This window comes from Gigantopelta aegis, chromosome 4 (genome assembly GCF_016097555.1).
Source record: "Gigantopelta aegis isolate Gae_Host chromosome 4, Gae_host_genome, whole genome shotgun sequence".
Lineage (NCBI taxonomy): Eukaryota > Metazoa > Mollusca > Gastropoda > Neomphalida > Peltospiridae > Gigantopelta > Gigantopelta aegis.
In genome coordinates, this window is record NC_054702.1 from 68,947,366 (window position 1) to 68,960,922 (window position 13,557).

Consider the following 13,557-nt stretch of genomic DNA (forward strand, 5'->3'; position numbering starts at 1 on the left):
GAAAACAAAATGGGTTACCGTGCTTTGATTTGGATTTGTATAACCCACAAATGAATTATGCAAATTTGCAGTTCTTAGAGGCCAGGGCCGTGTTCCACAAAGCGATCTTAGCCCTAAGATCACTGTAACCGCACAGCTGACACATGCACTTAAGATGATCTTAGCTCTAAGATCGCTTTGTGGAACGGGGCCCTGGCTGCCAAGTTGAATTGCTGGGAACTATTGGAGTCTTTAGCGAGATGCATGGTCTTCAGTACTATTTGTAAATGGTTGAAATTTGTGACTCGTGTGGCCACATCATAATTGTGCATATCATCTGATAATGTTTATGAATGACTAAACGAAATAAAAGGAAATTATTTGTGTTTGTGTGCTGATGGGAATTACATTTAAGTGTCCTTTGTAAACATATGGACATTAATCATGTGCTCTACTTAGCATGTTCAGCTGTGCACAAAACTATATTCAGTAAAATATTATTGCATGTTGTGTTAAGTATTACTTTATACTATTTTTGTTTTCTAAGATCAGTTTATACAGGTTTGGGATCGATCCCTGTCAGTGGGCCTATTGGGCTATTTCTCGCTCCAGCTAGTGCATCACGGCTGGTATATCAAAGGCCATGGTATGTGCTATCCTGTCTATGGGATGGTGCATATAAAAGATCCCTTGCTGCTAATCGAAAAGAGTAGCTCATGAAGTGGTGTCAGCGGGTTTCCTGTCTCAAATCTGTGTAGTTCTTAACCATATGTCCGATGCCATATAACCTTAAATAAAATGTGTTGAGTGCGTCATCAAATAAAACATTTCCTTCCTTCAGTTTATAGACTGGCACATTTTGTCAGCCCCCTTGAATTTGCTTTAAACAGTGTCCATTGGATATGTAATATTTGATTTCAGATGGTGATAGAATGTGAATCACTGCCTGAGGAAGCAAAACAACTACTGAACTGGTATATGATTTCATGGAATGGTGAGTGACACAATGTAATATTAATTACTGTTGTAATTGTATGCCTCAGTGGAAAAAAATATAGTGGGGTATATAAATGCAGTTTAACTTTATTGTTATAAACTTTATACAGTTTACAGTCTTTTTTCATTCTAAATGTTAGTATACTATGAAATAACATTTTAGTTGTGGTGGTCTAATTTTCATGTAATTTAAGAACACAATGACACTATAATACATGTATATATGTTATACAAATTCATGATACTAACTTTTCAGTCCATGAATTTAAGTACCCAACAAAATGTGTATTTTAGCTTAATTATGAAATTTCAGCCCAAGAAGAAAAAAAGGATTTTATAGTATTTCTTTTTATTTTACATTTTCTAGATTTCAGTTCCAAAATGTTTAACCCTCCAGAACCTCCAGTTTTATTATAACAATATCTGTATACATTTTATGCTGTTTGCCTAGATGGTTTTCATATACCGTAGGTATATTTAATATTTTTAATAGTTTTTTTAATTATTAATCTGTTTTTAACTTGAATGTTTTGTTTCATTTCAGACACAAAAAGAAATGAATTTTTTCATAAACTTTTATTAAAACTGGACCCAAGGCAACATTATTTTATTTCAAGCTTTTTATCAGTAAGTATATAAAATTAGTTAGGGATTGGCAAAATTAATGAGTGATATTAATACAAAGGTTCAGTATCATAATAAAAATGGTTACTACGATGAGTTATTAGTGCACACCAAAAACCAGCATTTATAAAAATGATGGATGGATGAATGAATAATGGATGGATACATGGATGGATGGATGGATTGATGAATGAATACATGGATGGATGGATACGTGGGTGGATATGTGGATGGATGGATGGATATGTGGGTGGATGGATACATGAATGGGTGGATGATTGTATGGATGGATGGATGGATACCAGGATGGATGGATAGATAGATGGGTTAATGGATACATGGATGGGTTGATGGATAGTGGATGGATGAATACATGGATGGATATGTGGATGGATGAATATGTGGATGGATAGATACATAGACTGATGTATACGTGGATGGATGGATACATGGATGTGTAACTGGATGGATGGATGGATATATGGATGGATGGATACATATATGGATACATCAATTGATATGTGGATGGATGGATGGATGGATGGATGGATGGATGAATACATAGATGGATGGATGGATGGACACACACATGGATGGATACAAGGCTGGCTGGCTGGATGGCTGGCTGGATGACTGGATGGATGGATGGATGGATGGATGGATGGATGGACGGACAACCTGATTGTTTGCCCTTCATATAGTTCACTTATTTTTTATAGTGATATATTTTCTATATACATTTCTATTGATAACTGATAGTTAATGTTTGTATTTACTTCAAGATTAAGCAGCAGAAAGATTTCATTGGATTACTCCCAGAACACCTTGCTGTGAAAATACTCAGTTATCTCACACCCACAGAACTTGTGCAAGCTAGTTTGGTATGTATAATAAAACATGTATGGTATACATTTTATACAGACTGATCTCCTTCAAATACTGCAAATCAGGGTAATTGTTTTGAAAACAGAATTGTTCTTACAAACAAATTACAAATTACAAATTCTTACAAATTACAAATTCTTACAAATTACAAATTCTTACAAATTCTTCTTACAAACAAACTGTAAATTATAAATTATGATTGTATGATGAAAATTATGACCCACAAATAATGTTGTATTGTTAAAACAGATTATCTGGATTAAAACAATTGCATGGATTCTTTTATTTTTTATTACTGTTCAGTACCATAGATATATATTTTAATACAAATTGAATTTTTACCAACACAACTATAACCTAATAGAATATAACATTGATGGATCTTTAAAAATATAAAGCTGTGAACTTATTAAGAATACTTGTTAGTAATAATTTCTCTTACATACTCATTAAGAGAACCTTGTTTGACATTTAATTATAAAAATCCAACATATGTTGGTCATTAATTTTTTTGTTTTTGTTTTTACAGGTCAATAAGACATGGCACAAAATAGCTTCCAACAATGAACTGTGGAAATCAAAATGTGAAGAGGTCAAGGTCAAAGTACCAATATCCCAGAGTCCGACATGGAAGAACATTTTCCGAGACAACCTTAAGCTACAGCATAACTGGAAAACTGGCGAATGTCGAACAGTTGACCTCAAAGGTCACACGGACAAGTATGTAAATCAGTGTTCATATGAATATGTCTTAATTTTCTTCATACTACAAGCTGCCAGTAGGTGATCTTATTTTTAAAACTACATATTTAACTCTGATTATTTTATGATTTAAATACATTATTATTATGTGCATTGAAAACCAGTTCCTTTGTGGTTAAAGCTGTTATTTGCAGAAATGTTTTAAAAATCTAAGACTTGAATATAGGGAACTTGTTATTCAAAGATTTTACAAGCATTAGGCCAGATTTCTTGCCCATATTGGTGATGGAGCTTTCCCCCATAACACATCATTTCTTATGGAATTCCATGCATCATGATCCACATATTTGTGAAAGATTATTCCAAATTTACATACATGGATTACATACATTCTGCAGGTAGCACTGAAACACAGACATGGCAGAAACATTATTTCAATAATTCACAGATTTACTCATTTATGGAAAACGGGCAGGAAAAGTGGACGTATGGAAATGTAGCCTTATACTAACAATATCAGTTAAATTTGTTTAATTTTCAGAGTTCTTACGGTGATATCTGACAATCAGCAGCTGGCTTCAGGCAGTCAGGATCATTCAATCAAAATCTGGGACATCAAGACTGGTACTCTACAGCAGACATTGAAGGGGCACAACCGAGGAATATGGTGTCTCAATTTCTTCACCAAAAATCTCCTTATCAGTGGGTCATATGACAACACCATCAGAGTAAGCTGGCCAGCATATTATTTAGCTGGAACACTTTTGTCAATGAGTTTATATTGTAATATGCACCATATAAAAACAAATATTTCATTTTAATGTTCTAGCATTATGAAAAAGTGCATTAGATAAATTAGTCCTCTACCAGGCCAACTGGAGTGGACTCTTAAGTTTTTCTCCATTTGTCTGTTTCACATATTTTTTGTAATGTCTTAATATATTGAGCTGAAATTTTGTGTATAGCTTTATCATGTAATTACAGAGTTATGGCCCTTTGAATTTAGGTGACACGAAAAGTTGTTAGGCCCAGAAGTGAATATGTATTGCTTTAGCAGTATTTTTTAGAATGCTTTTAAAAATAAATATATTTTGATATATTATTAAAAAACGATAGTCCAAACATATTACTATATTATTCAGATTTGGAACCTGCGGACAGGAAGTACGCTGAGAACATTACTTGGCCATGAGGGAGCAGTCTGGGCGATGGTGCGCCGAGGAAGTATTCTAGTCACCGCATCACAGGACAAAACAGTACGTACTTGTTGTCCACTGACATCACTCTGTAATCCCATCTAGGTTTACATTCAAAACACTATCATAGTCCAGTACCCGGTAGTTAGGATGTTAAGATGTTAAAGCAAAGACAGTGGGTTCTCCTTGTCTTTCTCTGTGATATTTAAACATGTATCCACATGTGAAATGTAGGGAGAGGTCTTAATATAGGCTAAGCCTGTTGACCAATCCCAATATGTTTTTGTAAAATAAATATTGTCTAAACAAAAGCAAAGACATTTGTCATATTCTTGTGTTTACATATGACTCTGTTTTCCTTAAATCATCATGTTTTTTGTTTTGTTTGTTTATACTTATTTTTGTGTAATTAATGTTCAAGCACACTGTACTAGACGCACACCTCGGCTATTTGGACTATTGGGACAGTGGGTTAATGGTTAGGTGTTAGTGAGAGAGAAGTCAGTGTAGTGGCCTTACACTAGACACATTTCAGTTAAAATTAACATCAGATGAACCTGTTATGTTAAAACCTTATCCCACACCTCATTAAGAAAGAAGTTAGATCCACTGAATCATTCAATTTGCTCTGGGTGGGAGCCGGTACTTGGATGTGAACCCAGTACCAACCAGCCTTCAGTCTGATGGCTTAACCAGTACACTTCTGAGACCGATATCATTAAGGTAATCATCATCATTATGGTAATTCTCATGTTGAAATATGTGTGTTATTTGTCCAGGCGAAGATCTGGAACATCAGTCAGTGTCTACTGCTCTACACACTGACAGGCCACAACGCGGCTGTGTTTGCTGTCGACATGGACGAGGAGGGAACTCTAGTCATTACAGGATCTGCAGACAGGGTACGCAATATACTAGGACCACATTTTCAAAGCTATCTTAGCACTACAATATTGTAAAATTGTTGTAGATTATGGCATGCATTGTAGAGACATCATAGCTTATGACAGTTTTATTATATCGTAGCACTAAGATAACACTGAAAATCTTTAGCCTGAACTCCAATGAAAATGCACCAGTTAGATTTATAGTTGTAAAAAAGATATAAGAAGAAAAATAATATATTTAACTGATGCTGTATAACTGTATGGTCAGATATTTCAACCCTCCTGGATTCCACGTGAATCTCCCGATATTTATCTATTGGATAACTTACGCAAAGAAACATTCTTCCGTTAAATGACATTTTTGTAAGCATACAAAACATTCTATCAACTTTTAAATAACACAAGGGAACTCTGCCTTTTAAAGGTTGACAGGCCAAAAAATTTAGTAGGCAATAAATCACCAAAAATTTGTATACAATAGTTAGGATTATTGTGTTTAATAGCAGCCTCACACATTAATGGTAATAATTGAAAATTGGGTGGTGTGTTTTTAATGGAATCCAGTATATAATACATGTATTTATTCTGACTAGATATTAAAGGCTCATCAGTTAGTGTACACGATCTTCCCATTATCTCATGTTATGTTGGTTATGTTACTGTATTATCGGGTTCATTCCCAAAAATAATCAAATTCCACAAAATTAAAGGAAAAAGAGGTTTGACAGGAGCACCTTTGTGTGTGTGTGGGTTATATTTGTTGTATCTGTGAAAATGTCCTTCACAGGTTAATTTGAAAGGATAGTCTAGCAACCTCAAGCAGTACCACTATTTTTTACACTGTGCTGCGCATGCCTGAGGTTGCATATGGATAATGTACATAAATTTATTACCCAGATAAAATAACACTTTTATAATGCATGTTTTTTCTATGCGATGTCTAATGGGACATACCCTAGTTTCAACTCATGAAAATTGAGTGAAACATGAGTATGTGACTTTGAAATGGTGAAATACCCTCTAAAAACAGACTAAAACTCGACTCCATAACTCTCAGACACATGTGCATTTTTAAAAATATGAGAAATCCATTTTGTGATATTAAAAAGACCAGGATGACCAAAAACATTTCAAATGTAAGGAAATTGATAATCTAAACAATAAAATTTAGGTAAAGTGTGCTTTAAGTTATCAAAAACAGTTATAATAGTAAAAAATATGTGTTAGTATTTAAAAATTAGGGTATGTCCCTTTAAAATGACACCTATAGCATTTTAGACGGATGCAACATTTTAAAAAGGTACCTACAGTATTGAAACACACATTAACATGCATCATATAAATGGGTAATTTCCCACCAACCAACCATCAAGCATTAAGCTGAACAATGTATAAAATCCCCTCCTCTCCCCACCCCCCACTAAAATCAGATTAATTAATTGCTTTCATTTACTGGATTTTTGGGGCACATTAAAATTTGGGATGTATGTTTGCACCTCCAGCACCTTCTTGCTGGATCCACAGTGTGCTGTGTACAGTTTATAGGGCTGATGATGTTCTTTTCTTTGTAGAGTGTACGTATTTGGGACGTCGAAAGTGGGAAGTGTAAGAAAGTTGTGTGGGCGAGTCAGTCAACATCCATCATGGCGGTCAGCTACAGTAATGGCTACTTTGCCTGCTCATATGGAGAGACAATTTGTCTGTACAAAATTGGGAAGGCAAAGCTCATCAGAACATTTGTGGAGCATCGCAAACGGTATGTAATAATTATAAAAGGCATATAAATTTACAATGTTAATTTTCCATCCGGTCTTAGTGGAATAAAAAATCAAATAAAATGGTTTTAAAAATTAATTAAAAGATAAAATGTTATTAAAGTTTTGGGAAAATGAGTATAGATAAAGGGAATAACTGGTTATTGTCTTAAGATATCGGCTTTATCCTGCGATGGTTATCCTGCGAAGGTTAGAATGGCGAATGCAGAGAGGCTCTGCCGAGCTACATTCGCCATTCATCCCGAGCAGGATTAAAACCGATATCTTAAGACAGTAACCAGTTATTTCTTTTATCCTGCAGTCCTATAGGGATATTCGGAAAGTCATTAATTATTCCAGTTTTGTGTACGCAAATTAAGTATTGTCAACCTAGCAAGATACATGATGTCATTATTTGTAAGATGCTAGCTACATTCTGTCACATTAAAAAAGCGTTTCTAAACTCTAATTCATAAATAAATATACACGTTTTGTATTGTTATCGCAAAACTAAAAGTTATTTGTATTTACTGTACGTCAACAAATGATTTAAAGAGTATGTTTATTGAAAATCTACTCTGAAATATTCGAGTCTAGACGGGCTTATGTCAATATAGAGATTTATCTAGTCATCATATCATGCCAATGTATACAGTGATTACTGGATAAAATATGATGTTTTGCATTGAAGGGAACAGTTGTAAGACATGGTCTATATTGTTACTCTTTTAAAAAAAATTAGCATTGAGAGTATTGAGCTGCATATATCAGACCCAGACAACATGACGGGTATGATCGTTAGTGCTGGAAAAGATGGACTGGTCAAGTACTGGGATATTAACAGGTGAGACACTACGATAATGGTTATCTCATGTTATATGACTTTTTAATCATGTTCAGCACTTATACAGATAAGGGCAGGATGTAGCCCAGTGGTAAAGTTCCCACCTGATGCATGGTCGGTCTAGGATCAATTGGTGGAGCCATTGGGCTATGTCATGTTCTAGCCGGTGCACCACAACTGGTGTATCAAAAGCTGTGGTATGTGCTATCCTGTCTGTGGGATGGTGCATATAAAACATCCCTTGCTACTTATGGAAAAAATGTAGCGGGTTTCCTCTCTAAGAATATATGTTAAAATTACCAAATATTTGACATCCAGTAGCCGATGATTAACAAATCAATGTGCTCTAGAGGTGTCGTTAAACAAAACAAACTTCTTTTTTTATACATATAAATGTAGACCATTTGTACTTAAAAGTGGGTTTTTGTAATATCTTAAAGATTTCAGCTTTGTAATTTGAAATTTGTATTACTGAATTGTCAAACTCTGCTAGAAAATGATAAAATATCTTAAGGGAATTACTACACATTTATTTTATAATTCAAGCAGAATAAGGTATAGAAACATTATATTTATTTCTAGTTTCTCTCTTAAGCTATGTCATACCAGTCCTCTAAGCATGCTCGTAGTTTTGTGATATGAACATTCTGAAGTGCCTGAACCTTGAAAGGACAAAGGCATGTTAATACAGGTTAAGCCTATAGTCCATCCTATCATTCTATAAAAATGTTTTTTGCTATTACTTTCAGTTTTGTTTGACGTAACAAGAAAAATAAACGTGTTTTGAAAATAACAAAAAAATACTAATTTTGTGTGCAATTTACAAATCAATCAGCTCAGAAAGAAATAACTTGTAGTAATTTTAATAGTATGAAAAAAGGTGTTCCCTGTGGGACGGACTATAGGCCATTCTGAAAAACAGGTTACCTGCATTTTAAATTTAGTTAAATGAAATATCACAATATTCTACAAACAATTTTATTTCTGTGATCTATTGTTTACAGGAGGTAACCTTTATAACAAGTTTGACTGTTCTGTAAATTTATTGATATCAGTATTTGATACAATTCTTTTGTTTGATTTCAGTGATCAGAGTCTGCACACCTTCACTGGTCACAATGAACAGGTGAACTGTATATACTTTGATGAACTGCGGATAGCAAGTGCGGGATACGACAACAAAATACGGATCTGGGATTTTAACATCTGACCCACTTAGTCACCCATGAATGTTCTAGGTCTTTAGAGAAAGGAAATCATCAAACACTTTCTTTAGAATGATTGACTGAAACTGAAAAAAAAAATTATACCTTGGACCAGCATACATTTTAAGTGGGTTTTTTTGTGTCAATAATTCCAGTTTAACTTAATATAAAAAGTGATTTTTGTTATTTCCAAAACAGTTTTCTTTTTCTTTATTTCTTATGTCAAGCAAACTGTAATTATTGCAACAACAAAAAAAAACTCCTAAAATTTGTTCTGGTAATTAAGAGGTATAGTTAATTGACTTTCAAATATCTTGGTAATCTGGTGGAGAAACATCAGTTTGTGTTAGTCCTCTGTTTATTGTCTTGTCTTTACACAGTAAAAAGGTGAGATATACATGTGTAGGTATTACTTTTGTGTTAAAGTTTTGCATTTATACAAGTTTCTCACAACCTATAAGTTCTAGGTCAGTAAAACTTGGTTTATAGTTGCACCTATGGATATTGATCGGTGCACAGAAAACTTTTGTTAGGCAAGACATTTAATTCTGTGGAATTCTTGTATTAAATTTATGTACAGCTTAAATTTTAAGTTTCGACTCAAAGTGCATGGATTTTCTATGGAGTCTTACGTTTGAGCAGCAGAAGTTAAAAAAAATAGTTACAGTGGGTTTATTTTGGGCATATTTGCATAGTATTTATGCACACCAAAAGATTTAATAATACGAACATTCATTAAAATTTACTTCTAAAATATTAAAATTAAAATATGCTGTCACCTAAATGGTCATTATGTGTTTTAACACATCATGTTATATGTCATAGCACACCAGTTGGTAATTTCTGATCTGAATGGTTTGATAAAAAGTCATGATTATTCATTTTTCCATATGATGTTAAACATGGAAAAAGACTACTGTAATTGTCATAAAAAACTAGGTATAACAAGAAAATTCACTTATTTGATAAAAATTTGTCACAAAGACATATATTGTACATACTGTAAACATCATAGTGAACAATATCTAGTGCTATTTGTTACTGCCTTTTAGTCTATGAAATTTATCCACTGAATCAAATTATCTTTTATTACAATTAATATAAAAGAACTACACTTGTATAAAATTAAAATTAAATCGATTTATTGTTGTTTGTATTTCTATACACATTTAACATATACATGTATCTGTTAAGGTCAAATACCAAGTGCTTTTTTAACAGATTAGAAAACCATTACCAAACCAGCATTACATTCTCATGTGCAAAATAAATTGTTATTTATTTAATTGTATGGACATGTGTATTTATTATCATAAGTGAGTTGATCTTCATATTGTTTGGAGCTTTTTGTTGTGTAAGTTATTTGTTGGCTGTGAATGTTTATTTTAAAACATTTTAAGAAAAGTTCTGTGATAAACAAATGTGATACTTTAAAATTTTACATCCAATGTATTTTTTTTTATAGTTTTTTTCTTGCAGTCATTGTGAGCCAAGATTCTTCATCAATATGCACACCGTAATCCTATTTGTTCTTTAATTTTTCAAAACTGGCATATACAAAATGATTTTTGTTTTCTGTTAATTTTTAACAGCATAATTGACATGTATCTCCGTGTTGATCTATTGTAAATGTATGGCCAGTTAAGTAACATATTTTCCATTCCATCCTATCACTTTATAAACGTTTTGTTGTTCTTGTGAAGAACCTGTTTAATTAAACCATGGTTGCAAATGAATTAGTGACAATGGTGCAAATATATTTTTTTATGTAATGCCAACTACCCTTTTTTTATAGGGCCATTAATCAATGTAGTCTACAAAAAGTGAAGTTTATAATAAAACCATAATTAAAATATCCTGTCATGTGATATTTTATTTTATCGCAATGTCTCTTCATTGCGTAATTATTGTACATCCATGTTTAGAATATTTGATAAATATACTGAAATCCATTGAAAACGCACCACTCAATTTTTCAGTTGTTATTGTTATTGAATGTGCAAGGTTGCTATAAATAATAAATCATACAGTAACCCTAACCTCCTTGTATACAATTTGTTTTTTTTTTTGTTGCCTACCAGGATGCATCCAGTTATACATGTAAATCAGTTGAATTATTATTTCACCTCGTATCCCTTTTACAAGTACAAGTTTGTCTAGTGTATTTCCAATGGAGTTCAGTATGTAGTATAGTCTTACTTGATGTTCATTATTTACATGCACAGCTAAATCAAATAAATATATTTCACTAATTATTTATTTTTGATATTATATTTATTCAGTAAAATATACAAAGAAATTATCTCAATATTGAAAGGACCAAACTAAATGGCTTCAAATAATGGTAGTTTAAGGTAAATATAGTAGTTAGTGAAAATTATGTACAATGTTTCAACCTAAAGATATCCTGGGCTTGCTATTTAATAAGAGGTTGAGAGAATGATGTTTGACTGTATATCATACTGTTATGGCTGTATATTCTGATGTTTGTAATGTTAAATATGATAAATATTAATACAATTACCTGTAAACTCGCCTTACCCATACAAATCACCCAGATTTTTCTTTTTCACCTAGTAGATGGCCAAATCACAACACATGCACTTTTTTAAAAACTGGCATTGTTATGATAAAATTAAATTATCAATAAAATTAAATTATCAAAATGTAACAAACTTCTGTAATTACAAACATTCAACAAAGACTTTTCTAATTTTAACAAAAAGTTTAATACATTCACATCTATCATGAATAAAATGAACACATTCCTGCTGTCAACATTTCCAGCCTTAATGAAATAGTAATGTACAATTAGGAGAGAAAAAGGTGTTAAATGCATCTCTTTCAAAACAAGTAAATTCAGAATTCAAAAGTGACATCGATTTCATGGTAATACATGTATCTTCACAATCACAACTTTGCTTTCCCTATTACATATTTTTCATGCTTAAGATACATATATATGAAGTGCAGTTACATGTTGTGTAAAATAAGTAGCTGAATAAGTTGCTACATGAATTAATCCTAAAAATCAAAATACTATTTTAGATATCTATAAAGTTAACAATGACCAAAATCAGTGAAGTGACATGGACCTTTACATTCCACAATAACCAAGGTGGTGACATTATGACCTTTGTTTTTTTATAATTACCAAGTCAATAAAAACAACCTTTAAATTTAATATTACTAAATGAAAAACAATGCATTTTGTGAATATAACAATAACGAAATCAGAGATATCCCTCATCATATTTAGTAATGATAAATTATTGACATAATCTTTATTGTAAAGATGTCCTAATTAACAATATTACAATCTTCAAATATGGTAACGACAGAAATCAGTGGAATTGACGAGTCTTCCAATATAATATCAATGGTGATCAGGTAGGTTAATGAGCACCACTGTAGTCATAGGTGCTAAAAGTTGACTGCAAACATTATTTATGCCCTATAAATTCATTTATATACCTTTACAATTCATGATTTATAATTTATGATAGTGTACAAGTGATATATTGTTGGGTAACCCATATCTCCTTATTAAAAGTAGATTTTAGCATCACTAAACATAAGTATTTGCTATGGCTTCATTAAATTTACCAATACTTAATACTCCCTTGTATTTTGTGATTCCTCTGTAAATAAAATAACACATATGGGTTTAAATAAACCAAAGGTGTGTGCATTTTTGTCCAGTGAACAAAGTTCAGATTACCCAAGCAATTAATTAAGACTAAAGCATGTTTAAAAATTAATTTTTAAATTAGTAAAAGTATATATTTGGCTTAGAATAAAATAAAAAAATAACTCTCTACCAGGGGTGGGGAAAAATAAAATTGTCAATCGGTCCCACTTGATGTCGTCAATACCGGGGGTGGGGAAGGAAGAAACGAATAAAAAAAATAAAAAATTAAATAGCGATATTTGCCAAATAGTGTGGGTTTTTTTTTTTAAATCATAGTAATATTTGTATAGTTTTATCTTGAATCATGAATGCGAAACGATAAACATGAAAACAAGAAGACATTTTTTTTAATCACACAATAATGATCAGTGAAAACCCCCACAAATTGTATATATTTTACATAATAGAATAAATAATATAAAAAAGGAATAAAAGTTATGAATTTTAATTCCCATATATGTATAAAAAGTATGAGTATTCAGTACTGTGTCCTGAAAATTAATAAAAGATGGCTCCGTTGGAAGCGTTTGACAGCCTAAGCTACCACATGTTTAGACAAAGAGAGTAATAACGTAATCACCGATTGGATGAAATTTGACCTCTACTGGCTCTTGAGATAACAGTACATGTAGCTGTTCTGCTTACTCCCACTTGTTAAAAAAAAAGGTGGAAACCTTTTGTTAATTTTAAAATCCTTTATAATTATTGGATACACTACATTGAACAGTCAACAATAAATACATTTATAGATTATTTCATTATATTTTATGCTATTTTAAGCAGTTTGTATTGCA

At 32.2% G+C, this 13,557-nt stretch overlaps 1 protein-coding gene across 1 annotated transcript in view; it reads left to right on the forward strand.

Annotated features, from left to right (window-relative positions):
* Positions 1–11,325, forward strand: part of LOC121372218 (F-box/WD repeat-containing protein 7-like) — a 39,206-nt gene extending 27,881 nt beyond the window's left edge. The window contains exons 7-16 of the mRNA XM_041498503.1: positions 901–973; positions 1,520–1,602; positions 2,382–2,480; positions 3,014–3,204; positions 3,728–3,914; positions 4,329–4,442; positions 5,162–5,284; positions 6,841–7,025; positions 7,766–7,867; positions 8,954–11,325. Of these exons, the coding sequence (XP_041354437.1) occupies positions 901–973; positions 1,520–1,602; positions 2,382–2,480; positions 3,014–3,204; positions 3,728–3,914; positions 4,329–4,442; positions 5,162–5,284; positions 6,841–7,025; positions 7,766–7,867; positions 8,954–9,077 (1,281 nt within the window). The 3' untranslated portion in view covers positions 9,078–11,325. The remainder of the gene's footprint in view (positions 1–900; positions 974–1,519; positions 1,603–2,381; positions 2,481–3,013; positions 3,205–3,727; positions 3,915–4,328; positions 4,443–5,161; positions 5,285–6,840; positions 7,026–7,765; positions 7,868–8,953) is intronic.
* The last annotated feature ends 2,232 nt before the right edge of the window (positions 11,326–13,557 follow it).